General features: G+C 40.1%; 1 protein-coding gene across 5 annotated transcripts; it reads right to left on the bottom strand.

The window, feature by feature from the left end:
- Positions 1 to 1,897: 1,897 nt before the first annotated feature.
- clcn5b (chloride channel, voltage-sensitive 5b) lies at positions 1,898 to 26,375 on the bottom strand. Of its 5 annotated transcripts, none has more exons than XM_026329035.2 (17): positions 25,780 to 26,375; positions 25,092 to 25,241; positions 14,779 to 14,948; positions 13,696 to 13,795; positions 13,126 to 13,313; positions 12,772 to 12,894; positions 11,659 to 11,865; positions 11,336 to 11,416; positions 10,884 to 11,118; positions 10,565 to 10,740; positions 10,121 to 10,261; positions 9,062 to 9,248; positions 8,093 to 8,235; positions 7,723 to 7,872; positions 7,401 to 7,506; positions 6,941 to 7,157; positions 1,898 to 3,117 (listed from the first exon to the last, which is right to left on the bottom strand). In XM_026329035.2, exons 2-17 carry the CDS (start codon positions 25,228 to 25,230, stop codon positions 3,027 to 3,029), a joined length of 2,454 nt encoding a protein of 817 aa, XP_026184820.1. In that variant the 5' UTR covers positions 25,231 to 25,241; positions 25,780 to 26,375; the 3' UTR covers positions 1,898 to 3,026. The 5 variants fall into 5 exon arrangements, with proteins under 5 accessions (XP_026184820.1, XP_026184812.1, XP_026184827.1 ...); XM_026329027.2 differs by having other exon boundaries at positions 25,850 to 26,375; XM_026329042.2 differs by lacking the exon at positions 25,780 to 26,375 and adding an exon at positions 25,565 to 25,687.
- Positions 26,376 to 27,216: the final 841 nt, after the last annotated feature.

Raw genomic sequence — 27,216 nt, 5'->3', positions numbered from 1 at the left:
TCGATGGTCCTGTGTTTAGAAACAAATAATGTTTGCACATGATTTCATAGTTATTAAATCAGAATTTCTTGACTAATTATCTGTATGTGGCTATTATTTACAATGGTTTTGGGGCTAACTGGATCTAATCATCGGCGATGATCGGGCCAATTATCTGAAACGAACACATCTTTGAAAGGATTATTTCTCTGGCAGAAACTTAAAACAATAAATCAGGATGAACGCCAAAACTAATTCATATAGTGGGTTTGTCTCACAGTGACTGTCAACTGGAACCAGATGTATCAATAAAGACATGACAAAATTCTGGCACACAGAGCACAAAAACAACATTCAGCAGGACACAACTGAGAATAGACTATTGTAATGTTACATCTGATTGTGTGCAGTCGCGCTGTATTAATTGGGCTAATTTCAGAGACGAAATCCTGGCTCTTCCTGGTGATGATCTGCCATTGGTTATGACCGCAGTAATTACATCTTTAATCAATCAGAACCAATGGCTGCAGTGTACAAACCAAAAGAAAAACCACTTCTTGTGTGACCTCCATGTTTAAAAACTTGCCCGAATCTTCAAGCCACTGACACTGGGACAGTAAAACGAGCCTGTAAATCCATCAGACTGGTTTTAAACACATAAGGGTACTATATAGACACAGGGTCATGGTGACACTGGTAGAGTATTTCTCAGAGCCCCAGGGTCCAGTTTTGCAATTTGTTTTAGATGGGTTTCTTTAGTAATTTAAACACTTTCGTATTTTCTTTGAGTTTTTCCTTCATCTAACTCGAAGGTCTTGACTCAACAAGGCTAGAGACCAAAACATTGAGCTAAAAGATGCTAAAGTGCTCAGTTGTGGAGAATAAGGTGATAATTACATACAAACATACAAGCAGTAATCCATTGCTAAGGCAAGAAATATTAATTATAACCCTCTTAACATACTCTACAGTAAATATCTCAAAAGATGAATAAGTTACCTCCACAAATTTCAACATCATCGGCTGCACAGAGCAGCTCCCTGGTCTGAAGGAGTAAAAGAAAAAAAAAAAAACTGCAACTAAAGGTTTATGAGTACTGGACTAAAAAATAACACAACTGACTCCCTGGTAGCAAATGGGGCCCAGGCATGCAGACCTGCTGAACCTTCAGTGTTAAAAATACTGCAGAATAATATTATTCTGTTCATGAGGATTACCAGGGAACTGGACTGTGATACAACATCTGAAACATTATGAGGTGCCTGTCTCCCTCAGGAAAACAGGCAGGCAGAGGAGCTGCCAAACTGTCCATGAGTAGGACACCAAATTCCTACCACCTCCAGGGATTTTGCAGTGGAATCAGATTCATTTGGTATCACATTATTCGGGACTTTTTCCTCCCTTTGTGTTCTTAATTGACACTGATATTTTTTTGAACACACGCCAGGGGAAACTGACTTTATAAAGTATTTCCTGACATTAACCAGGGTCTGATGGTATTTTATCAAGACTGAAGCCACTATCAAGAAACACAGAACCGACGAATTACTGTCAAGTGTCAGAAAATAGTTTGAACCTTGACAGTCAAACTCTCACGCTTGAGAGGATGTAACCAGTAACTGGTACTTTTGCTTCAACAATGACGATTAGAAAAGTTATTAAAAAAAAAGACACCACTCCCTTGAGTAGACTAATCATTACAGCAATCCCTAAGTGGACCTGTTTCTTTTAGGAAAATATATAATAACTTGATGTAAATAAAACTTCTAAGAGAAGTAATTAGTCAGATTACTGATTTTCAATAGATCTAATGTTAATAGAAAAAAGTGCAATTTAAAGATTCACTAAGAGCTTTGTTAAAAAATTAACATTACATGAAAAGGATCCAAAAAGAAAAAACTGAGGCAAAACACCCATTTTCATTTGTCAGTGAAATAATTTAGTGGGACAAACAATTTTACATTTACATAAATTATTTTGTGTCATGATTCTCACTTTTTGAATATTTTTAGCCCTTCCACAGCAGCCCAGAAATACTTAGATCCTTGCACATGGCATGACACCTCGTTTTAGTGTTTGTATACGTGTAAATTTTATTTGCAGATATGACGACTGACCATGTTGCCAATCTGAGAACTGGTAAAGGCAACACTGCATGGTTCCCAGGTTATATTCACAGGCCAAGTCTCATCTGGAGTGTCTATGACACAAAGACAAGTGTGCTGTGCTCCCAGGCTGTCATGAGGTCTTTATGGAGTGTAGGTATGTGCCGGTTTCAGATCCTCTTCTCACACTCCTGTACTCTTTGCCCCAAGGCTACAGGAAACCTCACAGACAGAGGGTGGGGGGGGGGGGGGTGTCTGAGCATCCATCAGCCAAGCACAGAGTGCTCTGTCTGGGCTCGCTGTGATGGCTGGAGGGCAGGCACGGAGCACCCTGAACCTCTCTTCATTTTTCCTGATGTCTTTATTTTCTCCTCCTCACCTCTCGTCTTTAACAGAGGATTATCTGCTCCGACCTCCTTTAATATGGTTTGTTCCTGGGTGTTGCAAAGAAGCAAGATGGCAAATGCAGGCGAGAGAGTTCAGAGAGAAGGTGATGTTCACTCCTCTGAGTTGCAGATTTCCCTCTCTCTGTTGAAGAGAGATAAAACAGACCAAAAAAAGCCAAAAGCAAGCAACATCGCATTTCTCTTGTGTATTTGTCCTACATCCTTCTGGGTTGAATCTGAAATTGGGGCCAGCAGTGTCAGTAAGGATGAGTCATTGTTTCTGAAAGCTTTTTTTTTTTGTTTTTTTTTTTTCCAGTGGTGCTTTTTCTTTCAGTTGGCTTTTAGTGAGAAAGCCAAAAACGCCTCCAACTTACAGAGAAAAAAAAAAAATCCATTGTTTTTAACCACCTGTGCAAACGGAGCTCGACTTATTTGGCTTCCTCTGAACAGCCAATACAGGTTGAAGAGGTAAAGGTGCAAGTCATTCGACCCTACAAGCTGGTGTCTCTAGCCCCTGGTCTACAGAGGACATGTTGAAAGGGAAGGTCGGAGAAGTTCAGTTGAAGAGGATGGAGTCTGGGTCTCTATTGGCTATCTGCGCCATGTGTTTCAGTATGTCCTTTTTAGTGATGATTCCCAGCAGCCTCCTAATGACAGAGAGAGACACAAGAGGGGGAAAAAAAGTCAGCAAAAAGCAGATTACTTCATATCATGCTTTGTTTGCTTCATCACGCAAAGTCAGAAGTGACAGAAAGCAGAATCGCACACATCCCTCTGAGGTCTGGCCTCATGTCTCGACACTTTTGCTCAGCTCAGTTTTATTACAGTCCCAGAGGGAAAGTGGCTCGCAGCAGGAGATCCAAGTAACATGAAAGCAAAGAGTAAACACAGACAGCGGAGGAGGAAAAACAAAAACAGCCCTGATCAGTTGAGGCTTCAGACTGGATGCAGCCAAACAAGTGTAGACTGGTTTGTAATGTACAATTAATAATCCTGCAACACTCCCAGAACATTGTATTTTCAATTCAAATGAGGGGCACATTATGGTGGGAACATTAGCTCATATTTAACATGAAAAAACATCCAAATTAGGAACAGCTGAGCTCTGCTGATTTAAAGTGCCACTTTAAAAAAAAGTTCTTCCCCTTACAAATTAAATAAATAACAAAATCCATCTATTTTCAGTTTATGGCTATAACTTGTGCTACTGTACATTATCACTTTTGGCCACAGTGGCTGTAATTCAGAAAACATCCAGCACTGCTGTAAGTTAAAAGCTGTGAAAGTGATCCTTCACAATCATGAAGTTAGTCAATCCAATGTACACCATCCTACTGCAGTAAAAAGTACTTTGTTACTCACTGTCTGCAACAGAAAACAGCCTCCGTCATGTAAATCATTTGTTTTTTATTGCAGAATTTTTGAAAAACTAGTTTAGCTTATTGAAGAAAGGATTTCGCTTCTTTAAAAAAGAAAGTATATATCTATGGAGAGTTTTAAATGCTTTATTCCTCATATGGCTTGGTGCTGGGAACCACAGACACAGAAGGGAAGTAAAAAAAAAATACTTAAAAAAAACTGACATTCATTATTGTCTTTTTATATGATTTGACAGTAACAAAACGAAGAATATCAGCAGCCCAGAGTATATAAAAATCAAACACATGACTTTTAAATATTTTCACAAGATGGACTGTTCAGTCTTTAGAAAAAGATCCAGAGGCCCTTCTGGAATCATTTGTTGGCGAAACAAAGCACAAATTATCCAACAGGAGAGACACTCCTTCACACATGTGAACCAAAAGATATGTGTGTATGTATGTGTGTGTGTGTGTGTGTGTGTGTGTGTGGAAGGGTTTGAAAAAGTCAAGAGTGAATACAATAAACATGAGTAAAACAGATTTAAAGGCTGCGAGGATGTTTTTATAATGTCTGTCATAACGTTCTGAGCAAAGATCTTCTAAAACTCCTGGTCGTGCAAAATTAATAGTAACTAAATTTGACCTGGCAAACTAAAAGAAACAAGTCGAAGGAGGAGTGTTTTCAAGCTTCCAGAAGAAATAGTGGCAAGTACATAAGGCTCCTGCTACTGAGTCGACCTTCATCAAAAAGATACAAACTACCCTGACGATAGTCTGGGAAAATACCTTTGTGGTCAGAGTGATGAAATTAACAGTATCCCTTTTACAAGATGACTGCAGAGATAATACGCTGCACTTCAAACAGCCCCACGGGCTTTCATCTGAGTGTGTCAAACTACTTCATCCCCAGACAGTGAGTGATTTGTCTGATTTAATGCTTTATGTGAAAAAAACAAAACTGTGTGATCAAGCAGACCAGGCAGCTTCTTTCAGCCATTTTCAATCCCTTCTTCCTTCTCATCCAAAGCCTTGTTTCCCCTTTTACGGGCCTCCTCGTTCTCATTTCCCCTGTGTCGTAAATAAAAAAATAAAGTTTCCATCTCGTGTCACACGTGGATCCACTCTGGTACAACCTCAGCCTTATAGTGTTGGCCGTCAACATCTGAAGCAAATATGTGCGAGTCCCGCAGAAGTAACTGTGCCTGTCAACAGTCTTGTGGCTGTCAGGAGTGCCCATAGGCAAGGCAGTGGATAAGCTTTCAGCTGCTCGTTTACAGCAGGATGTTCTGGTGGAGAGCAGTGCCTAAACATATAGATCCAAGCTGAAAGACACGTTTGAGGGTTTTGTCGACAGCAGCTGATTTTCATTCATTGTCTTCTTTGATTTGGTTTGAATTACCACCAATCCACTTCACCCATAAGCTGCACACACTTCAGAGTTCAAAAGACAGACATTTAACAGACAGGGAGAGCAGGACTGTAGATGCTATTCAGTTGCATTGTGGGAAGTATAAGCTCCAGCATATTTGACACTTCCATATTACACTTGCTGAACCCCATGGTTGAAGCCCTAACCTCTGCCACACTGCCTACTCTCTCTTTCCTAATGTCTCAATTTTTCTCCGCTGTTTTAATTTTACAGTGTTACCATGGTCTTGTCTCTGCATTCACATCGTCACTTCTCTTTATGAACACCAGATCCTCAGTAGCTACTTAGTCCACAGCCTTAGAAAAAAAAAAAGCTAGTTAGACAGAGGCTACAAACTCAATAAATAAGTGCCATAGCTTTGGTTAATGAAAGCATCCCCAATGAAAAACAGTGTGAGTGTGTGTGTGTGTGAGAAAGCTGCAATAAGCCTGAGTTTGACAGTGTAGGTAACACACATTCTTTCTGTCTCAAGAAAATATACAAAATTCAACTTCCAAATCCCTAAAAGCTGTGTGTTTGAACACGTCAGATCTGTATCTGAACATCTGAGGTCCGTATGTGTGTGTGTATGCAAAACGGACAGCAAGAAAATGAAGTAGAAAAATGAATGAAACACTGACATTAGATTTATTCTCACTGGGGGCATCTTCTGTGCTGGTCCGTCTGAATGTGATTCTCCAGAGTAGCATCATCCTTTCGTCTTTACACAGACAGATATAAAGTGTGACAGACAACTGGACTGTGTGAAGGGTTCAGCCAAGAAGGTTTTGGTGGATCTGGAGAATGGTTTGGTGATGCCAAAAACTAAAGTTGTGGCAAATATCTTTGAGTGATTGAAACTGATGAAACACAGCAGCTTTAGTTTTCATCCATAACCAGTTTATGTCACGAATACTTTATTACTCTTTGCAGAGCTCAAATGACTGGTGATGGACATTGTTAGTTTAAAGTGACACTCAAATGTTTGTCTTCCATCATCACAACCCCAACATGTCTTGGGTTTGGACTGTGACAAGGACACATACAACCATCCTCCTCTCAGTTTCCCAAACCATCCATCAAACATGCCCAGATCACAGGGAGCAGATTTGACTGAAGAATATAAAATACAGAAATAGCAGGAAATAGGTCAGAAACTACAATTAGAGAACTGTTTTTCCTGCCAGATGCCAAATACAATCCAACTTTTGCTGATGTGTCTTTAACATCTCCATAAATTCCTGTTTAAAAAAACAAACAAAACCTATAGATGAAAGCCCAAACGCCACAACATTAACAACTAGATCATCTAAAAGGGGTTCTAAAAACGTCCACAGCAAATTTCATGGTAATGAGGTCACTGGGTCTTGAGAATTTTCTGTACCATCTAATACGACCCCTCCCTCTGTTAACAGTCTTCATTCTAACACCTGCGCCTCTTTGCTTTTTCTTTAACACATGACCTGACGTTGGAATGACCTCTGGCTCTCCTACACATCCACCTCTCACTCCTCCATGCCTCTGCAAATACAATTTCCTGAAGATATCTCATTTTAATGTCTATAGGAGTGGGAGGTGTTTACTCATCTTTCTTTTCATCTATCAGTCCATTCTGCCTTTCTTTTGTTGGCAAACATTCAGCTTTTCAGATTTTTTTTTCCCCTACAAAACATTTGGCGTGTATGTGCATTTGAGTCTCACCCGTTATGTGTAACTAGACACTGGCGAAGCCCCAATTTCCTGAAAATATCCACAGTGATGTCCATGGGTGTGTGGTCGGTGACCGTGAACGGACTCAGGTCCATAATTCCTCTGAGGCGGAGGGGAGGTGGTGCATCAGGGGCCTGGGAAGGGGCATGCTCAGTGAAGACCACCTGTGAGGCGCTGACGATGCCTTCCTGGCGCTTCCGTGCGTTATCTGAAAGGAAGTGGATGTTGACATTTATTATCTAGAGTGTGTAAGATAAAAAAAAAAAAAAAATTAGATAATTTAAGAAATAGAAAAATGCCAAGCAAAAATCAGACTTCTTAACGTTAATATTTTCAAAACTGTAGCTTGGTATCAGATAATTTCAAATAACTTTACCAACAAAATACCCTGTGATGTATATTAAGCCTTGAGCTAATGTTTTTTCCTATTGCAGTGTATAGCAGTCCTGACCTATTGATATGAGCAGATCTCTTCTGAGAGCAAATCCTACAAGCCTCTGGGATTCCTTTGAGACGACCACAGGAAAGCCACTGTAGTGTGTGCTCTCCACCAAGGCCTGAGGACAAATAAAACTGTGTGTTATATGCAATACGGTACAACATCTACAAATCCACAAGACCTTCTTTGTAAAACCAGTTAACAGGTTAATTTATCTTTATTGCAATCTACACATTTTGCTTATATAGAACCACATAACATTTCCATATTATTGTGTATATGGATCCTTTTGTTTGAGTTTGTGTAATTTGTTTTGCCCAATATGTGTTTGTACCTCCACCTCCCCTACAGTCATGCCCTCCTGCGTGAGAACAGCCAATGCAGGGTCAGACCTCCTTGGCCTCATTACATCCACAGTCAGGCTGCTGTGCTCAAACTCTTCTTTAGGCTCTAGGAACGGGTACCCATTCAGCCTGATATGAGCCTGCAGAACAGAGATGAGTAAAAAAACAAATTTTCAACCTTAATCTCTTGTATTGAAAGCACATTGCAGCACTTTTCTATGATTATATATGCTTTTTGCTTGTGTGGAGCCAGTGGGAAAGTTTGGTCTGTATGCTTACTGGTTGCGGATCTTCCTCTTTTATACAGCAGAGGCTCTAGACACAACTGTCAACAGCAATATCACATAGTAAACAACTCACTTCATAGATGCCCTCTCTTCCAAAAGCATCCGCCACCCATTTGCTGGTCATGGTTGCAGCCATGAGGGGGACGATGTACTCTAGCCCACCAGTCAGCTCAAACATGATGACTACCAGTGACACCGTCATTCGAGTCACTCCACCTGGAGGGAGACAGATGGAAAAAGATTTGAATATCCTAGAATAGACATCTACAGTTGACTCAAACATGACTCAAAAGACTGTCTGATTCATATGAACTGAGTATGCAGAGGAGATTACAATCCAAAATGTAAGTGAAACACTTAGTAGTTGTAGTTCAAGGCAGTGGTTCACCTCTGAATCCAATTATAATGGTCTTCCTCGGATGCGGCCAGAAACCAAGGCTACAGTTTAAACTCGATGCCATAAGTTAGAACTGTGGGCTCCCTTCTCTAAGCAACTGGCTTAAGTCATCTCATTGTATTCTATATTAATTTTGAAGGGACGGAAAAGGGATGAAACACAAGCTCTCTTTTGATCACTATTCAAAAGTGCAAAATGGAGATGATTATATATACTCTCAAAATTGTTCCCCGATGCCAATTGTAGAATAGTTTTAGACAAAACATTTATTAACTACAGTCAAGCATAAAACTAGTGGTAACTAATAGATAAATAAAGAATCCCGTGTTGCCTGTTATACACCAACTATGGTGTATACTGTACATAACGTCATAGTGTCTTATAGATCAGATTGATGACAGCACACTTGTGATTTAGGCTCTAAATGGTCTTTGGGGAAGTGCTGTTCCACTTTAATAATCTTTGAAAGAATTAATGAGGAAATTACAGACAGATCAAGTTCTACTGCAGTAAAAAGACTAAGATCTTCAGCTTTGCTAAGTCTGATGAAATCTACTCATTGCTCGAAGCGATTTTGACCACCTCCCATGATCAAGTTCTCTTTACAGCACCCATCTTTGAAAATAATCAGGCACATGTCCTCACCTAAACATGCGGCAGCTCCAACCATAGCATAGAGCCCTGGTGTGATGCAGTCTGCTCCTGGTGAGCACCACCCTTTAAAGATGAACCAGTCGTGGTTGTAGTAGGCCAGCTGCTCCATGCCGACACCTAGCAGCCTGCCAGCTATGGCTCCAATTGCCATGCTCGGGATAAAGAGACCAGATGGAACCTGGAGGAACAAAAATAAATAAATAAACAAAATAGATGGAGATGAAGAACGTAAGATCTAATGAGCTGTACTGATTCTCTCGGGTCACTGCAAAACTATACACAAAGTTACGAAGATTTGAAGAATGTGTTATTCGTGAAACAGACTGTCCACATGACTAGCACACTCCGGAAAGGTTAACTGGATGCTCGTACAATTCACAACATATCTGTGGTCATTCTTAAGATGCAATGTTGTCTAGAATTTGCTTTTTCTAATACACCAAACCAGCTCTCCTTGTTCACGTCCTTTCTGTTATCCTCGACGGGGTAATTTAGTTGTTTGATAGACAAAATTCCCTGTAAAAATGAAATATTACTAATAATAATTATTCATTGTTTCAAGTGTCTGCCTGGTAAGAATTTTTCCAAATCATATAAACCCATAAGCCTCTCTCTCGCTCTTTTTTATTTTTTTTAATCTAACAACTGGATTCTCCGGTGAGACACAGATAGTGAGTCATCTTGCTGTGACTCAGCATATAAATAAGGCAAAAAGCTTTAGGGGTTCAATTATATTAAATCTGAAAGGCAAATTAGGTGAGATCAGCGAATGAAAGTAGGACACTGCTATTCACTGGTTCCAGACTGTTTTTTTCACGTTATGTTGCCAAAGTTGCATTAATAAGAAACTAAAACCAACATCAGCCAAAAATTCCTTATCAATGACAGTGGTGACACTTTAACCAGATAGATACCAGTGTTCGTTACAAGTATGTACAACAGTGACCTTGAAGATAAACATGTCAGAGAAACACAACTTGCACTGTTTGCATGTGTGTGTGTGTGTGTGTGTGTGTGTGTGTGTGTGTGTGTGTGTGTTGCTCGACTAACCTTCATGCCAAAGGTAATCACAGTGATCAGCATCTTGAAGACTAAGGCCAGTGCCAGCTGCCACAGAGCAGTGTAGAGGCCTTTTCCTGCTGGCCGGTCTGCTAGGCTGTTACCTGCACCTGTGTCTGATGTGTTTGTTGGCTAGAAAGTGTGTGTATGTGTGAATTAAAGTAAGGGAGAAATAAACAGAGATGATTGAAAGAGACAAAAAAAGAAAGAAAAGAAAAAAGTACAGACACATTGAGACAGGTAGAAAAACAAAAAAGACAAAGTATATGAAATTACTCAGCAGGCTAAAATATTTAACTCGTATAAGATCAACACCTAGGTGATCTGTAGGAATCAAACTTGTGCACTTGTTTTCTCTCTATGGAAATAAATCGATCTCATCCATTACTACACATCCAGTCTCTACCACAAACAAAGAATCAACACACAGCAGACCTGTTTGTAGCCGCAGAGCTGGGAGGAGTCAAGCAGTGAGCAGTCGTTGAAGAGTTCAGAAATCAGCTCAGCTCCGCTCATCCTGGTGTAACTGTTTGGAAAGGCAAGCACTGCGGTCAGAGCAGCAACCACCAGCACCTCAATGACAGGGTAGTGACCGAGACGAGTGGATTTACCTGGTATAGAGTCAGACAGACACTAGTTAACAGGAGTACTGGGATGAGAAAGAAATGTTGAATGTATAAATTAAACCAACAAAAATAAACCGTATCAGATTTCTGTTTATGGCACACACACTCCCCTTAATTTCAATACTCACGTCTCCTGCACCAGGCAATATTGGCCCTGATGAACAGCGCCCCCCACAGGCCTCCAAATATTCCCAGTAGGATGAAGGGTGCCAGCTCCACCAGATGCCATGGAGCATGAAACTCCACATAGAACAGCACCAGACGGCTGTTTCCAAATGGGTTGATGGAGCGTAAGGTAAAGGCTGCGACCAGAGCGGCAAAAAACGACCGCCATAGAGTCTTCAGAGGGAAGTAGTAACTCACCTGGAGGAGAGAGAGGATTATGAAGAGCTTAAGATTTTACTGAAGATGGCTTATTAAGATGACCTTTTATTAGGCTTATGAATTATGTGCACCTTCATGCACAGTCACACATTCAAAAGAAATAGTGAACTGGAAAACAACTGAGATCAGTTTATATTAGTTCTGTTCTGTGGTTGTGGTAGTATATAGTAAATAAATAAAAATAAATAACAGTCACCTCTTCCAGGCTGAAAAGAACTCCTCCTATGGGGGCACCAAAAGCCACAGACACACCAACTGCTGCTGCTGCCGACAACACCTACATTCATAACAAAGACACAAGAAATTAAGTGGGTCTGCATTACAGTCCACTACAATAACTGACCTTAAACAGTGAAATGAATAAAAGCTAAGGATTTAAGTTATTATACAGCACATTCTTTATTGATCCATTTCATTGATCTGGCAATTGTGCACTTGTTGAATAAGGGATAATCATATTGATTATTATGTTGATTACACGATCCTTCATTACCTCACCCAAACTACTTCAGAGCATACCTCTCGCCGTTTGGCCTCATTCTTGCGGTATTTGGTGAACAGATGACACAGTATGTTAGCGCAGCAGCAGGCTACATGGACCAGAGGGCCCTCCTTTCCTAAACTGAGCCCAGAGGACACGGCTAAAACCAGGGTGATGGTCTTGATGATGAGGGTCCACTTCCCCAGGTAGCCACGGATGATGAACCCACTGAGGATGGTTTTGATCTGAGACAAAGACAAAGTGTTTGTATGTTCACATATTAGTTTGTGTGTGTAGAGAGAAGCAGGAAATGTTTGTGCTTATGTGTATGTCTGTTAGGGAGGGATCTGTTTAGATAAGCATGTGCAAGAGTATGACCAAGAGAAAACGAGGTGGAAAGGAAAACTGAGTTGGTGTTCTGAACATTTTTCTTTTAAATAAGTGGTTAGTCTTGTGTGTGTGAGCCCTCCAACCACTGTCCGACCTTAAAGTGATCAAACTGTTTGGAGAATAGGATTCAAGTTCCTCATTCATAGTGAAAGCATTTGTGTACAAAGGATAAGTGTGTTTGTGTGTTTTGATCTGTATTTATGAAATGGATGAATCAGTTTGGATATGTTTGTGCTCAGCTAGGTCTCCCACTTGCATTTTCATAAGGTAAGCAAATATTCAGCTTTTCAGTTCCTCAGAAACCTCAGTGAGACACACAGAGCGGAAGAGAAAGTAAACATCGACAGAAGGACAAGGTAAATGGATGCTGTAAGGAAATCTAAGACAGCAACAGCAGGACACATCTACATTTTTTAAAGATAAACAAACCTAAAGGAAAAAACTTCTGACACCAGATAATATCGTCAATTTAATATAGTGAATTTGGAGCAGCATTACCATCCAAACACTTGAAAAAGCAAACATTCCTATGTTTATTCCTGCAAAAATTTTAAATAATAAAACATACAAAAAACATGCAATTTATATGCAGCTAGAAATCCAGTCCATGAACAAAAACAATGCAGTACAAAAAAACAAATCAACAGTGATGACTGAAGCAAACAATGATGTAAAAAGAAATGAATATGTATAACAGAAAAGGCACTGTACACCTCTGTGGAGCTTTTTACAATACATAATTTTTTAGCATGTCGTCTCACCTCTGGTATTCCTGAACCACATGCATACGGAGCAAAGGCCCTGACCAACGTGACAGCCAGGAAAGAGAAGAGCAGAGCCCAGAAAATGTACATCAGGTAGTTTACTATGTAGGCAAACGCACCCTGCATGAGGACACAAAGATACTCATGAAGCAGATATTTATGGTTTCTCAACAAACGAAAATTGTCATAAAGTACATATGTTATTTTGTGTCATGACAGCTTCAAACCAGTAGATGGCGCCAAAGCACTATTTTGACTATTGTTAGTGCCACTGGAAATTGTGTGTGTATGTGTGTGTATGTCCTGTGAATGACTTGTTTTTTGTAGCAATGTTTTGTAACCCTGTTGTACCTCAGATGTTCCTGTTATGAGCTCAGCCCAACTCTGCCACTGTGGACACCGGTCCCTCTCCTGGAATGTCGTCTCATTGGATGTCCAGCAGCAGTGCTCATGGTTGAACCAAAAGCCAATGAGACACACCCCACCCTTCATGTCTGTCAGCCAATGGGCCGCAATGTCAATGCCACCAGCTAGAGCACCTGGAGGACAGGTTTGGACATTTGTAGGGGGAAGGATTTCATTCCAGCTGAACAACACGAAAGCAGAATTTTTAGTGTAGTTCTTCTGCCTCTTTGGTTAAAGGTGTGTTCACGTGCATGGCTCAAATATCCATCATCAAATGCCGTGGTCTTGTGCAACTTATAAACTGAACTCACTGGCTCAACTGGAAAGAAAAAAGACCTTCCTGGATTCTTGGCAATGTAATAAATCACCATTTACTTTAAAATATGTCACGCTTCCTATTTTCAGTGCTATGCTAGTGCTATTTTGTGGGCCTGCACCTGTTTTCAACACATAAGAATTTAATAAAATATTCATTATCCATCACAGATGAAATAAAATAGTGTGTGTATTCACTACCTGACATGAGTCCCACCAGCAGCATGAGCAGCCACCCAGAGAAGGCATCACTGACACTGTGTAGCAGAGCCACAGTCGACTGTCTGCTCTTATTTGTGATCTGGAAAATGAGAAGAAACGATCAATCAAAGTGATTAGCACCATCATTATGTTGTTGTAGGATCGATAGTGTTATCTCATCTAACAGGGCATGAAAACAGCCAACATAGTCCCAAAACATCCACTTCATCAGCTACTTTAGAGAATAACACAACCTTATGTGAATGAGTGGTGCAACAAATACAAGCACCAGGCAGGACATGAACAGCAAAATGTCACACTCTGCAGAAACAGAAGCTGTGGTGGTTAATGGTGACTGCTTCCTGTGAGAGTGCCCACAAACTAGAGTTTAGACAGTAGTTTATAGTTTATACTAGTTTATACAGACTGTCTTCTGTGATACTCCACATTATGGTCGTGTGCATCCTGTTTGCTTAAATTTTTCACAGTACAGCTGTAGCAAACTGAATTGCACAGACTTAAACCCCATAGAACATCTGGGGAGAGACCTGAAGATGCAGTTCACAGAAATTTCCCATTCAATCTGACAAAGACTGAGGAGTTCTGCCAGGAAGACTGGGATAAGCTGCCAAAATCCAGGTGCAAAAAGCTTGCAAGGAAGACTCAAAGCTGTAATTGCTGCCAAAAGGGGCTTCCAGAAGGTACTGAAATAAGGGTCTGAATGCTAATGTAAGCAAGAGATTTCAGTTTTTGTTTTTTAATAAACATGCAAGAATTTATACATTTCACTTTGTTGTTGTAAAGGCCCAAAAAGGAATTCATCCATTTAAAATGACCACTATACAAGAACGTGTGAAAAGAGAAAGGGTCCGACTACTTTCTGAAGCGACTGTACATTTGTAGTTTCATGAAGTAAGATATTTATTCATATGGTGCCAAATTTAACTTATGACTGCATTATGTTTTATCACTTTACCCCAAAGACATTCTTGACCTTGATTAAAGGTAAATTATGTAGGAAGTTCTTTCTGCTAAATAACTATGAGGAACCTTCCTTTCCTAAAAGCACACTCTGCTCTGTACCTCTCTGTGTCTGTCCCGGTCCTTGCTCTTCTCTCTGACCCAGTCAATGGTGTTAAAGTCTTCATAGGTGCCCACTCCAGGCACTGGGTCCTCCAGTGGGTCCACCAGTTTAGTGGGGCCGTTACCGTTCATGCCAGCTGCTCTGCTACTGCTATACTCCTCATAACCTCCTGGGAGGGAAAAATGGGGAACGACAAGGAAAGAGAGAGAAAGTAATTTGACCCACTGTCACACAAACACGCACTACTGCATTGTTCCTTCCTTACTGTTCTTTCCCATGTTGTGTTTTAGAGTTGTTCAAATTCTACCATATAAGTCACTTATTTAGTTTATCATACACAAAGAGCATGGACAATCACAGACACATACCAGCCCTGAGAAAGTGCCAGTGGCAGCAAAGACATTATTATTGAATGCTAAATACTATTGTTAACAAACAAAACAAAATGGAGAGAACAGTTACCAACAGAACAATGTGTTTTCATCTGAGTATTAATGAAAAACATAATACAAATGTAAATAATGCTGGTGGTGGTGCTTCCTGTCTGTATGAAGAAACAAAAGTTTAATGAGCAGGTTCTGAGAAAAGGGCAGACATCAATGTGGATCTACACACAACCCTACTGTACTGTAGATGCTGGACAAAATCACAGCCAGAGCAGCATGTTGGCTAAGTAACAATCACTGTGGAGGCCATCAAGTGTAGTACAACCACAAACGCTGAAATATGTCTCTTCACAAACATCATGTCACTGAGGGAGGACAGAGCATTAAAGCAAATGCATTTGCACATCTGGGCTGATTTGTTCAGCTCATTCTAAACATCAATTAGCTCCAAGAATGTTAAGGGAGGGTGAATAAAATGCTCTCTCTGCCTGGCACAGAGGCCCAGTCTCTTAAAATCAAATTCCCGTGAAATGCTTCAGCACAAAAAACAGCTACTGGGAATACAATAATGTTCATCTATGACTTTACTTAGTGCATGTTTTTATTTCTGTTCCATAACCATTTCCACTGAAATTGAGGCTGAGGTTGATACAGGCAAACAATTATATACTGTGATTTCCAAGTAAGCTGCACATTGTGGTTGTTTCCAGACAAGCAAACTGGCTGTTTTTCACATTTATGGGATATTTCTATAAATCAGACAAAGACAGTGGAGTCAGTATAAACTAAAAACCAAAAAGTACTACTAGTTCCTCATAACTGTGTGTATTTATCCATGTAGTATATATATTAATGCCTAGAATCTTCTCTTTGCGAGCTCTGTTTTGTGCTGGAGCCACTGGGCTTTAAATGCCTTGCTCACAGGCACACTGGCAGCATCGAAACCTGTCTTTACATAACAAACCTCTGTCTCAACTCACAACACATTCTACAAGGTTACAGGTCAGTATTCAGCTGCTTGTAATGAAAACTATGATGTAACAAAACCCAAGTCTTAACAAGTAGAGTGGTGTGACTGTGCCACTGCTGTAGAAATCAGACCTTGTAAGCACTTACCACTAAAAAACCAAGTGACATCATGGTTTCGGTTAAAATGAGCAGCCTTACATTCAAATGTGTGCAGTGACAGGCTGCAGGCCCCTCAAGGCCCTGTATGGAAATGAATGAATATTAAGAATGAATGGGTGGATGGAAAATGTTTGTCTGGTTTGGGCTAATTTTATCCATATTCTGCACAACTCCACACATCAAACTCTGCCTGAGAAGCATTAGAAATGTTTTTGGAGAAATATTTTGTTTTCATACCACAGAAGACCTCCAAGCCTAGATTTCCCTTTGTATAAACACAAGGGGCACATTAGCTCAGAAATTTTCAGCAAGCCATCTTATTTTCCTGAAGCTGTTTTTAACCCACTCATGTAAATCAGATTTAAATGCAGTGGCACATTCAAACATGCTGGTGTTACGTTCAGAGACAACACACAAAGTTCTATTCACACTGTCCTGGATGAAATCAAAACTAAGGTTAAAATGCTATTATCACGATAGTTACAACACAGGTTCAGCCAAGCCTTGAGAAAAGGCTTCTCACATAACCCAAACTTACAGACGGATACAAACATAGGAATTCAAAAAGGGACCCATGGGAGACAAAGTCACACAGAAACATAATTATATTGCCTAACGCACAAAAGGAAAATTTACTATAGATATCTTACACTTGCTCACCACTTTAGGTTAATTTCACTTTGTGAAATACATTGATTTCCACAAACTACCAAAAAGTTGTGTTTCTCTCATGCAAGCAGCAGCACAACACTGATCACATGACTTAATGCCCTATGGGTCATAAACAGTCTTAATGATTAAACTCTGCTGTGTTAAAGTTGAATAAATAACCAAAAACACAGTAAACACATATACATAGGCAGACAAAGAGAGACATGCAGGCAGATTAAGTGAAGGTGTTAAAGAAACGCATACAACTGGTTTCTCAAACATGATCTGTGTCAGCGGTCTAACAAGAGACGACTGCAGCCTTTCTCCAAGCCATCGCTACATTTAAAACTCACATATCTTTCATGACAGCATGAGAGCGGTGCGGCACACATCTTCAGCAAAGAAGAAAAAAAAAAAAAATCAACGCCAAAAAACAAGCTCTCTTTCCAAATCGCTCCCATTCCCAAACTCACCATTTTCAACCAGTTCCTCCTCATCCAGCTGCTTACTCCAGAACTCCCAGTTCATCTTTTATTCTTTTACTCCTGGCTCCAAAACACCCCAAGCTCAGTAGCCACAATCAGTGACAACTCAAACTGGACATGTCTTCCCTCCTCTGTACTCATCTAGGAAGTAAATGCTAACAGACCACTTTCTCAGTGGCCACAAAGCTCTGTAGATGATTGATGATTGGCTAATCTGTCTGAGAAGTAGAGGATGATTTGTCGAGCTGGTGGGGACTGTTTTAATAGGTTGTGAAAGCTTTTGAGCTCTCTCTGATTGGCTAAGGCAGGTCACTGTGTAAAAATGAGGTCTTATGTGTTTATTGGGTCTTTGACCTTTTGAATCTAGTGTGACCCCAGAAACAGAGTGTGTGAGATATACAGTGCTGTATAACAAGGTTAAGGTTTGCAGGTCATTTTACATTCGGTCAAGTTTGTTCTTGGGATGCAATAATTTTAAATATCAAATACTGAGAAGCTCTAATTCTTATTATATTTCCCTTGTTCAGAAGAGTAAATTTAGGATCTTTTGCTCCTAAATCAGATATAAGATCAGAAAAAAAACAAAACACAGTTCAGAAAATACATGTCTGTGATGAAATCCATTAAAATCAGCTAAAGGTGAAACTACAGTGATGTTAACCCTGCTTTGACCCCAGGAGAACTGTTTCCTTACTGTGTCTCACACAAAAGTTCTCCGTCAGGCTTCTCTAAAATATACAGTACAGCATATTTAAAGTAGATAGGGCTAAACCACAGGCAGATTCTTTGGACAGTGGTGAATGCTGCCATTAAAAGGTGGGGACTGAACTGTGGCAATTATTCTGCTCCTTTCTCCTCTCTGAGGAGTTGATAAAGTATCTAAAGTAAAAGCATCATTGACAGCAGAGGAGTGATGGGGTGTTGGCACCTATTTAAAAGGTGCAAGGATAAAGAAAACAGTCTCAAAACTACAGCAGCAACATTAGTATTGAGAGTGTCTTTATTGTGGCGTGTTTTAGCTTGGGGTGAGATGAAAACCTCTAGCAGAGAAGTGTCAGCCTCACAGTGACCTTTTACAGGAAGATCAGATAAATAGGAAATAGCAGCGGTAAGCTGGTGATAAGCAGCCAGAGTTTCTTGAAATATCACACTCAAGCATGTTAATTACTGATGGAAGGAACAAAAACTTTCTATACATTGAACAGGGGTGATGAAGCCTATTCCAGCATGCACAGTGAGAGGGAGTGTATGCTACAAACCAGACAGGTTACCAGACATCAACAGGGTTTACATGGATGCTAACGGAGTCTACGACGACAAAGATGTGCTAATCACCGAGTCACCATGCTGCCACTTTCAAAAAGAGCTTTCCAGGAAAACAAAACAACAACAAAAAAAAAAACAACCTATAACTAAATAAATAGATAGATAACTATATAACATACAACATTGTGGTGTTACTGTGCTTCAAACAAGAATCCTGCCTTTGATTTAAAATACCAAGAGCCAAACAATCGCAGATAAATTTCAATGCAAAATGGGTCAGCAACACAGAGCCCCTGCAGCAACAATGCTTGCATCCATCCAACAAGAGATGTCACGCTGAGCTCAGGACTCTGTGTGCATGTGTGTGTGTGTCTGTGTCCTGAGTGGAATCTTATATTTTCACAGAATATCAACACACACCCACTTGTAATTCTTTACAGCAAACACTGGAAATTTGACACACTCTCCTTGTCATATGACCGTGGCACCGTCTGCCAAAACCTACACTGTCTGTTATCTGCTGGGAAATGATTTGCACACACATGCATAAAAAAAGCTGATAGAAAGACACACAAACACACAGTCTCCAGTCAGGATTTGAACCTTGAACTCTTAATGCCCACTTGCCATGAGAATTGGCGTCTCACGTGACCCCCGGGCAGCTATGGACAAGCATCTCTGGAAACAAGTTAATACCATAACGTTTGCCAAGCTCCAAGTTTATAAATCATATTTACTGGGTCAAAGGAAATTGAATAAAGAAAGAATATGCATCGCTGTAGATAAAGTTTTCCATGTGTGGAAAGAAAATTTCAATATAAGGATATGATGCAACCGGCTTTACCCAGAAAGCAACTTCACAGAAACCTGGCTCGATGTCACAGGAAAGGCAGCACTTCTGAGGAATTTTTATCTTGTCCTTGATGTTTTGTTGGACTGAACCCATAACAGTGAGAACTAATGTGAAAAGCTTTTGAAACTTAAAAATCTCATTATTCATCATACATATCTGCACCGATTCATACAAGAGCCAAATCTTTTATTACTACAAAACCTGTGTTTAAACCTGCTCTAACAATATACTTTACCATGAAACTAACGCTGCACCTTATTCTGAATCTAAAAACTTTATGAAGCACAGACCGAAGTGTGTGTGCAGCATTAAGTGTCCTAACATACGGACACTTGACTGCTCGATCAGATTCTAAGGCTTATCTTTTCATATCTTTTAGGCACCATTCTTTGGTGCAATAGTGTAACTTTTCCACACTTTTTTGCATGACATGAAAATGATTTGTTTCGTGAAGCAATACCTGAATCTCAGTTATTTACGTCAATAGGGCAATATTGATCAAACTGGAACTGGAATTGCTTCACTGATCAATCCACAAATCAATCAGAAAACAGAAACCAACACAAATTCTCTGGTTCTTGCAGCTCTGAATTAAGAATCTTTGGCTTCTCATACTTTTAGGTCACAACCCAAAATTTTAAGGACACAGGCAGCGAAAAAACATCTTTCACCTACTAACATGTATTGTCTGTATATCTATATCCTGTTACATAATAAAAGCACATCAGTGACATGTTTCTTCATTAAGAAATGTATGGGCACTTTATTTAGCAAAGGTTATTACTGGCAATGACACTTCACAGTTTCTGGAAAGGAGTTCCTGTAAGAGAGAGGCCACTGCTCATGCTCTGGAACATATTTTGTATTGTAAACAATCGCCGTTTACACTAACAGAATACTTGTCAGCATGATATATTCATAGTTATGTTGGTCTTTTCATTAGATATGTTAAATCACCATCACTGTAGGTTCTGGGAAATTGTGATCCACTTTTTGACACTGTATACACCAAGAAAGCACAATTTGCAGCCCCATTTCAAATAATACATAAATACACCTAATAGCACATTATATAAAGAAAAGGTTCTGATAATAACATGTAACATGGATGTTATATGTTATTATCCATGTTAGGACCAGCTGTCCTTTCCCTTTATTCATTTAACAATTTACTCATCTCTCCTGTACCACAGTTCCACTGCAGATGTGATCTTATGAAAGACACATTGTGGTATATTGGGGAAAAAACAACAAAAAAAAAAAAAAGCTCCACACTGTCAGGAAATTGTACCCATAGCTGTGACTCATTCCCTGTCAATCATTATATCCTGTTGTTACCACTGAAAGTCCACTGCCTACAACAGCAACACAGAGGATGTCATGTCAGAATAACTAGCAGTAAAATGCAATTGGCGACAGCAATCCTTATTGTGCAACAGTGGTAGTAAAGCAATAGATTTAAAGCAATTAAATACCCAGCAACAAAAACAGCAATGTAAGCAAACCAAGAAACATAACAACACATCATAAACCAGAAATCCAAGAAAAAGCAAATAAAACCCATCATGGAAGCCAGTTTACTCTATTTCCCACAGCACATTTAAGTGTAGTTTTTGTGTGTACATGTAAACTGATAGAGACATATTTAAGACTGTTCACTCAACAGTGTTAAGCATATTAACACCAGTGAACTATTGCACTAGTAACTGGACTTCAGTTAACAGCTGTAAATACAACATACATGTTTGCCCCTGTGTTTGCATAGTCTTAGTTACAGGTTTTGCCTGAATACATTTATATAATTATCATCTTGTTTCTGCACTTTTGAAAAAAACATAACACAGCGAGCATAGTCAGACAGCAGGAGCAGGCAGAAACTAGCTCAGTTTCTTTATAGCAAACGGTTTTATGGGAACCCGGGTTTGAAACCCATCAGGGGCCTTTCTGTGTGGAGTTTGCATGTTCTCCCTGTGCTTGTGTGGGTTTTCTCCAGGTACTCTGGTTTCCTCCCACAGTCCAAAAACATGTATGTCAGGTTGATTGGTGACTCTAAATTGCCCATAGGAGTGAGTGTGAGTGTGTGAGGTTGTTGGTCTCTATGTGGCCCTGTGATGGACTGGGGACCTGTCCAGGGTGGACCCCTGCCTTTCACCCAAAGAGAGCTGGGATAGGCTCCAGCAGATCCCCGTGACCCTAAATAGGAAAAAGCGGGTATAGATGATGGATGGATGAATGGTTTTATGGGAAATGTGGTCCTTCTATTAATCAACACAAAATGAGTAGGCGGACAGGATTACAAGGAGACTGGAAGGGGGATTAATTTCTAGGTATCTAATACATAAATCTATTCTGAGGTCATAAACAACACTCCCCTCATATTGCAAATAATGTGCATTATTACAGTGGCATTTAGTGGGTGACATCCATAGCCCAAACTCTCCTCCCTGAACAAATGAAGCTAATGAGCCCCTAAATAACAGCTTACACAAAGCCAAACAATTACGAGTGCTTCAAAATGACTTTTAAAAAGACTTGCTTGCCAACAAATTCAAATGCATGCTAAAGAGCAATTAGGGAACCCGACAACACTTGCCTCAAGAGGGCAAGAAAAGGAGGAAGCTGAAGTATTACACAGGCTGAAAATAAAATGCAAGTTGAGATGATGGTCACTAAAGGCTGATTACGACTTCAGACATAAATTAGAAGGTATGTTTTTGGTCTAAATTTTGGGCGTCTGCATTAACCAGCTTGAATCCTAGCTTTAATGATTAACTTGAAGGCAAAATTTAGCAGCCCTCATAACCAAAAACATCCTGATTTCCCCAGAGCCTGTTGCACAATTATAATCAGGCTGAGGCCGCGAAGTGAAGCACTATTGGATGGAACACTTTGCCACTCTAGTTTTGCTGATTCTTGTGTTTTTACTGAATCACTGCAACCTCGCTCTATTGCGTATGATTTTCTTTCACAACCCACTGTGTCATTTTAAAAACACACATGGTTGATAGTTTGGAAACGAGGCTGTGTTTCTTCACTCCTAAAAAGCTGACACAGGAAAAAACCTGTGGTTCAACCCAACTGCAGCAGCTAAAATACTGTCTCCAGGCTTTCTTCCTGTTGTAACCATCTTATCTCTACATTTACACTGAAGCAGAGGACGTGCAGCGGGTGAAGTCACAGTGACATCAGCAGTAACCAGGTAGGTAATAACACAGACCGACTTTTTGTAATAAATGGGAAATAGAAGTTAATACATCATCTTTGCTCATTGTTTTATGCAATGTTATTGAGTACATTTAGGGACTTATTTTAACAGAGATCTTTTGTTTTACCTAAAGAAAAGCACAGATTTTTACTAACATTAGACACTATATTTTCAACTACATTTAAATGTTTCTCAATGTGCTGCCTTTCTGTTTAGATGAGGGAAGAAACTCCTATCAAAATAACATAACACACTATCAGCAATTAACTTGAAATATATTTTTATTGTGTTTTTTTGTTTAGTTAACAGCAGGGAGAAAGGGCTCTTCTTTAATCCTTCCTCTGCAGTCACTTAAAGAGGAAGTACAGTATTTCCTAATCAATACCAGTGACTCAGCATTAATCCTCACCAGGAGCTGTGGCGTAAAAAAACAACTACATGCCTCTTTTCTCAAGCCACAAATGCAAATGGCCAAACTGTCTTCAAAGCACTAGTTTCCACGCTAACGTACCACCCTCCTCACTTTATGTTTCTGTTGGATCTCTGTCACTAATAAGCTAAACCGAGAAACCTCCACTGCAGAATTGCTGCAATAACGTTATGACAACAGCAGTGCAGCCATCCCTAATAATTTATTTCAGATATGTAACTCTCCTCCAGGCACTGCGAACTCTGCTACTGTTACTGGCCTTTAGGGGCTTGCTTTGTTAGTGTGAACCTTTGACATTGGTGATGACATCATTAGTAACCGGGCAGCCCTGGTGCAGCAACAGTGAGTACAAATGTCACTGATTAGAGGCTACTTCCACAAACACCACTGATACCATAAGTCACTTTAATAGTTGTTTATATATTTGGATGTGCAGTCACACCAAAACACAGTAAATCAGCTTGATGACAGAGTCGTTCTATGTGTGAAAGTGCTAGAGAGAAAGGCAGCATGTATTGGTAAGTGACTGTTCAGATGCATGCTGAAAAGTAATGGACACACACACACACACACACACACACACACACACACACACACACACACACACACACACACACACACACACACACACAGTAGGCTGCATCTATATCTTATCAGTAAACACTTACTTTGAGGGTGCTAACAGACACATGCTGGTACAAGCTATTCTCACATACAGCCAACATGATGTTTCTGTCAATAACACTAAGGTAATAAATAATGAAAAACATTATATGCATCTCCATCACCGACAAAAAAAAAAAAAACAGCTGCTTGATGAATAATATGAGAACAGTGATGTGAGATAAATACTAATGTGAAATAAACAACTGTAGAGCGGTTCTAGATTTAATCATTTCTGTGCCATGGCTCCACGTTAAACTTACCAATTTAGACACACCAGCCTTTGTAGAACAGATTATTGTTTAACAGAAGGAAATTCAGTTGATATGAATTCCTTTTCAGTTCAACCTTGGCATCTGCAGGTTCAACCCTACCTCCCCAGCACTCATCTAATGACTTACTGTTATTGTTTAACACACAAGTAAAAACTAAAAGACAAGTTATTTATCACTTACATTTGCTTCAGCTGTGTTCAGTAAAGCCCAATCAACATGAGCTGTAAAATTAACTCCGATTTATATCACAAATATATATCAGAAATTACATATTGGATTTATCAAACAGTGAAGAGTCGAACGCTGACAGAAAACGAGTGAACAGAAAGATGAGGTCTGACATGCAACAAAGATCTGCACCTGGAGTTGGACCAGAGATGTTGTGGTTGGTGCCTTAAACCTCTAGGCTGCTCCTTATCAGACATCTGCCTAAACACAGAGTTCTCCCAGGATATCATCTTGTCTGCTTTAATTATTTCATCCATTTTTAAACTTGCAGTGAACCAAGGCTGGGGACACACTAGGCGATTTTAAAATCTTTTTAAAACACTGGAGACCACAGACATAAGGACAGTTAAGGAGAGTTTCTGAATCGATTTTGAATATTACAATAGTCTGAACACACACATTAGATGATTCAACAAGACTCAGAGACCACACACCCGCTGCTTGTAGTAGTGATTTCATGTTGGCGACTCCACAGACATGAGATTTCACATAAACTCGCGTGACCAAATGTGATTTCATGACACACACCTTTTCACTGTTTGGCCCTATTGTGGTAACATTATGTCTTCAGAGAGTAGTTGATATAAGATCTCAGGTTGCAACATTTTTAATTAAAAGAACAGTCTTCTGTTTTGCATGTTATCCTAAATAAACAGAACATGCCTGCACATTCTCACTCAGACCACTGGGTCTGTCCTGCTGTAACTGGACCTTGTCATCGATCAGTGTCTGCGGACTTCACCTGTGCTGAGAGGAGGGTCGTCTTCCGTGGTGGAGAAGTCCAGCGTGGCTCCCGCAATGTCCACCATCTCGTCATCATCATCGTCACTGGGGTGATGAAGACCGTCAAAGCTCCCGGTGCAGTATCCGGGGTTCTCCATCCCTTCAAATCCTGTCCACAACACAAGAGGAGAGCGTCCGGTTGAGATCTGACCACTAGCTACCTACCCAACCACAGCTGCGGGGTGAAAGTCACTTTTAGTCGTAACTACCCGGGATCCTCTCGGTGGCGTATTTTCGATACAAGCTCGTCCAAAACTGGAACATTATCACCAAAACAGGCCAGCAAAGTCAGAGCTGCTACTGAAACGCACAGCCTCTTTATTTACACACAACAGTGTTTTATCAAAACAGACTCTTGGAAATGTTGAGAAACAGCAGAGCCACAGTTGGTCCTATCACCCCTTTCATAACACACAACACATCTCCACTTACAGGGAAGTTTTCGCAACCATTTCCGCTGCTTCTTTTTTTTTTCTTGCGGGTTTCTATTCTTCCTATGACTGTGCTTAAAGCGCTGGAAACAGCAGAGCTAAGGCCTCACAGAGGAAACCAAAGAAAAGCAGATTATATTAGCCCGAGTTAGCTCCGCAGTTTAGCCCTTAACGTCCACTTAAACCTGTCAATCAAAGTGAAAAAGCCCGGCTCACCTTAACGCGTCCATTCACGCCTCGTTTTACACATAAAGACCCGAATCGCCAACTTAAGGCCCCACTTTACCTGCGGGGGAAGAAAGCAGCCGTCCAGCTCAGGGAAGAAGTCTTGTGACTTGGATTTGCCCCGCCGTCGTCTTCGACTGTGGGCTGCTTATGTCAACACTAACGTTACTGGGTAAACTTAGCGCGGCGGTACCAGAGAAAACCTTCTGTCAGTCTCCGTCCCAACAACGAAAGGTTTAAAACCCAGGAGGTGTGCTTAAGGAGACAGGTATTTTATTGAGTGATACAGTAAAATTAATCGCTGTATTTTTCTTTTTTGCCACTTATACTGCAAACGCGAAGCTAACGCCAAGATACATGAAAATAGCTACGACTTCCGTTTTAAACTTTGGCTGTTGTCAAAGCTACTGTGGCAAATCTTTGCCACAGGGTACAACTCTACACAAATTACGATTTTAAACTCAATGACTAATCGTCATCTTAATGTTAAAGCCATTATGTTATAGATATACATGTATACATTTGTATTTATTTCGCCCTTCTTTTTTGTTGTTGTTCCGTTTTAATTTGAAAGCCAAAGGACTATATTTCCGGCGTAGCTGCCGTTGTCTTGACAACATCTGAAAACCAGGAATCTCAGTCGAGTCAAGAGCGAGTCGATTCTCCAACTGGGTTAGTGGAGCAGTTCGACTAATCGAACAGTTTTCTGATACTTAACTCTGCAATGTTGCTATTAAGACTGTTTAAAGAAAACAACAGAAGAAAACAGGTCTAATGCTCAAATAAAAAAACAGGTTTATTTGAAACTGACGTTAGGACTGAAAATGTTGTTTGAATTAGAGATATCTATCTGCAATAATAGCTTCTGCTACAAATTATATTAGTTAATGTTTTGTGCTATCCCAACTGTGTTTTGCTATATTATCTGTTACCTATGGGTGTCCACAAGAGGAGTTTGAGTTGGTAAGAAATTAAACATTAACATCTGGAAACCACATGTTATGTTGGTATTTATGTGACACAATTAAAGGTCTCTGTGAAATAAACTATGTACGTTGTTTGGTTGTTCCATTTAAAACATGTTCAACTCTATTGTTTTTAGTTCAGAAACCTGTGTTATTTTTCACTGGAACAGAAAAAAGCAGCTGGAGATTCTTAGTTTATATGTGCTGCTAACATGTGCAGTGGTCCATTTCACTGGTGTCCAAACAGTCAAACTGTGACACCTTGTGGTCATCTTGGTCTGTACAGAGTCCTGCTTCATATCTGTACAGCTCTGGTGAATTATATCTACCACTTTCCTCTTCTTACTGCGGTACCTCCCTTGATATCTTATTTCTTTCAGCACACCCGACTCATTCATCTCTGTCTCCTCTCCACCACTGTGCTCACTGCAGCCCAAGATAAACAGCCATCCACCCCGCCTCC

This window comes from Mastacembelus armatus, chromosome 18, assembly GCF_900324485.2.
Source record: "Mastacembelus armatus chromosome 18, fMasArm1.2, whole genome shotgun sequence".
In the NCBI taxonomy this organism is placed as follows: Eukaryota; Metazoa; Chordata; class Actinopteri; order Synbranchiformes; family Mastacembelidae; genus Mastacembelus; species Mastacembelus armatus.
This window is presented reverse-complemented; position numbering and strand designations above follow the sequence as displayed.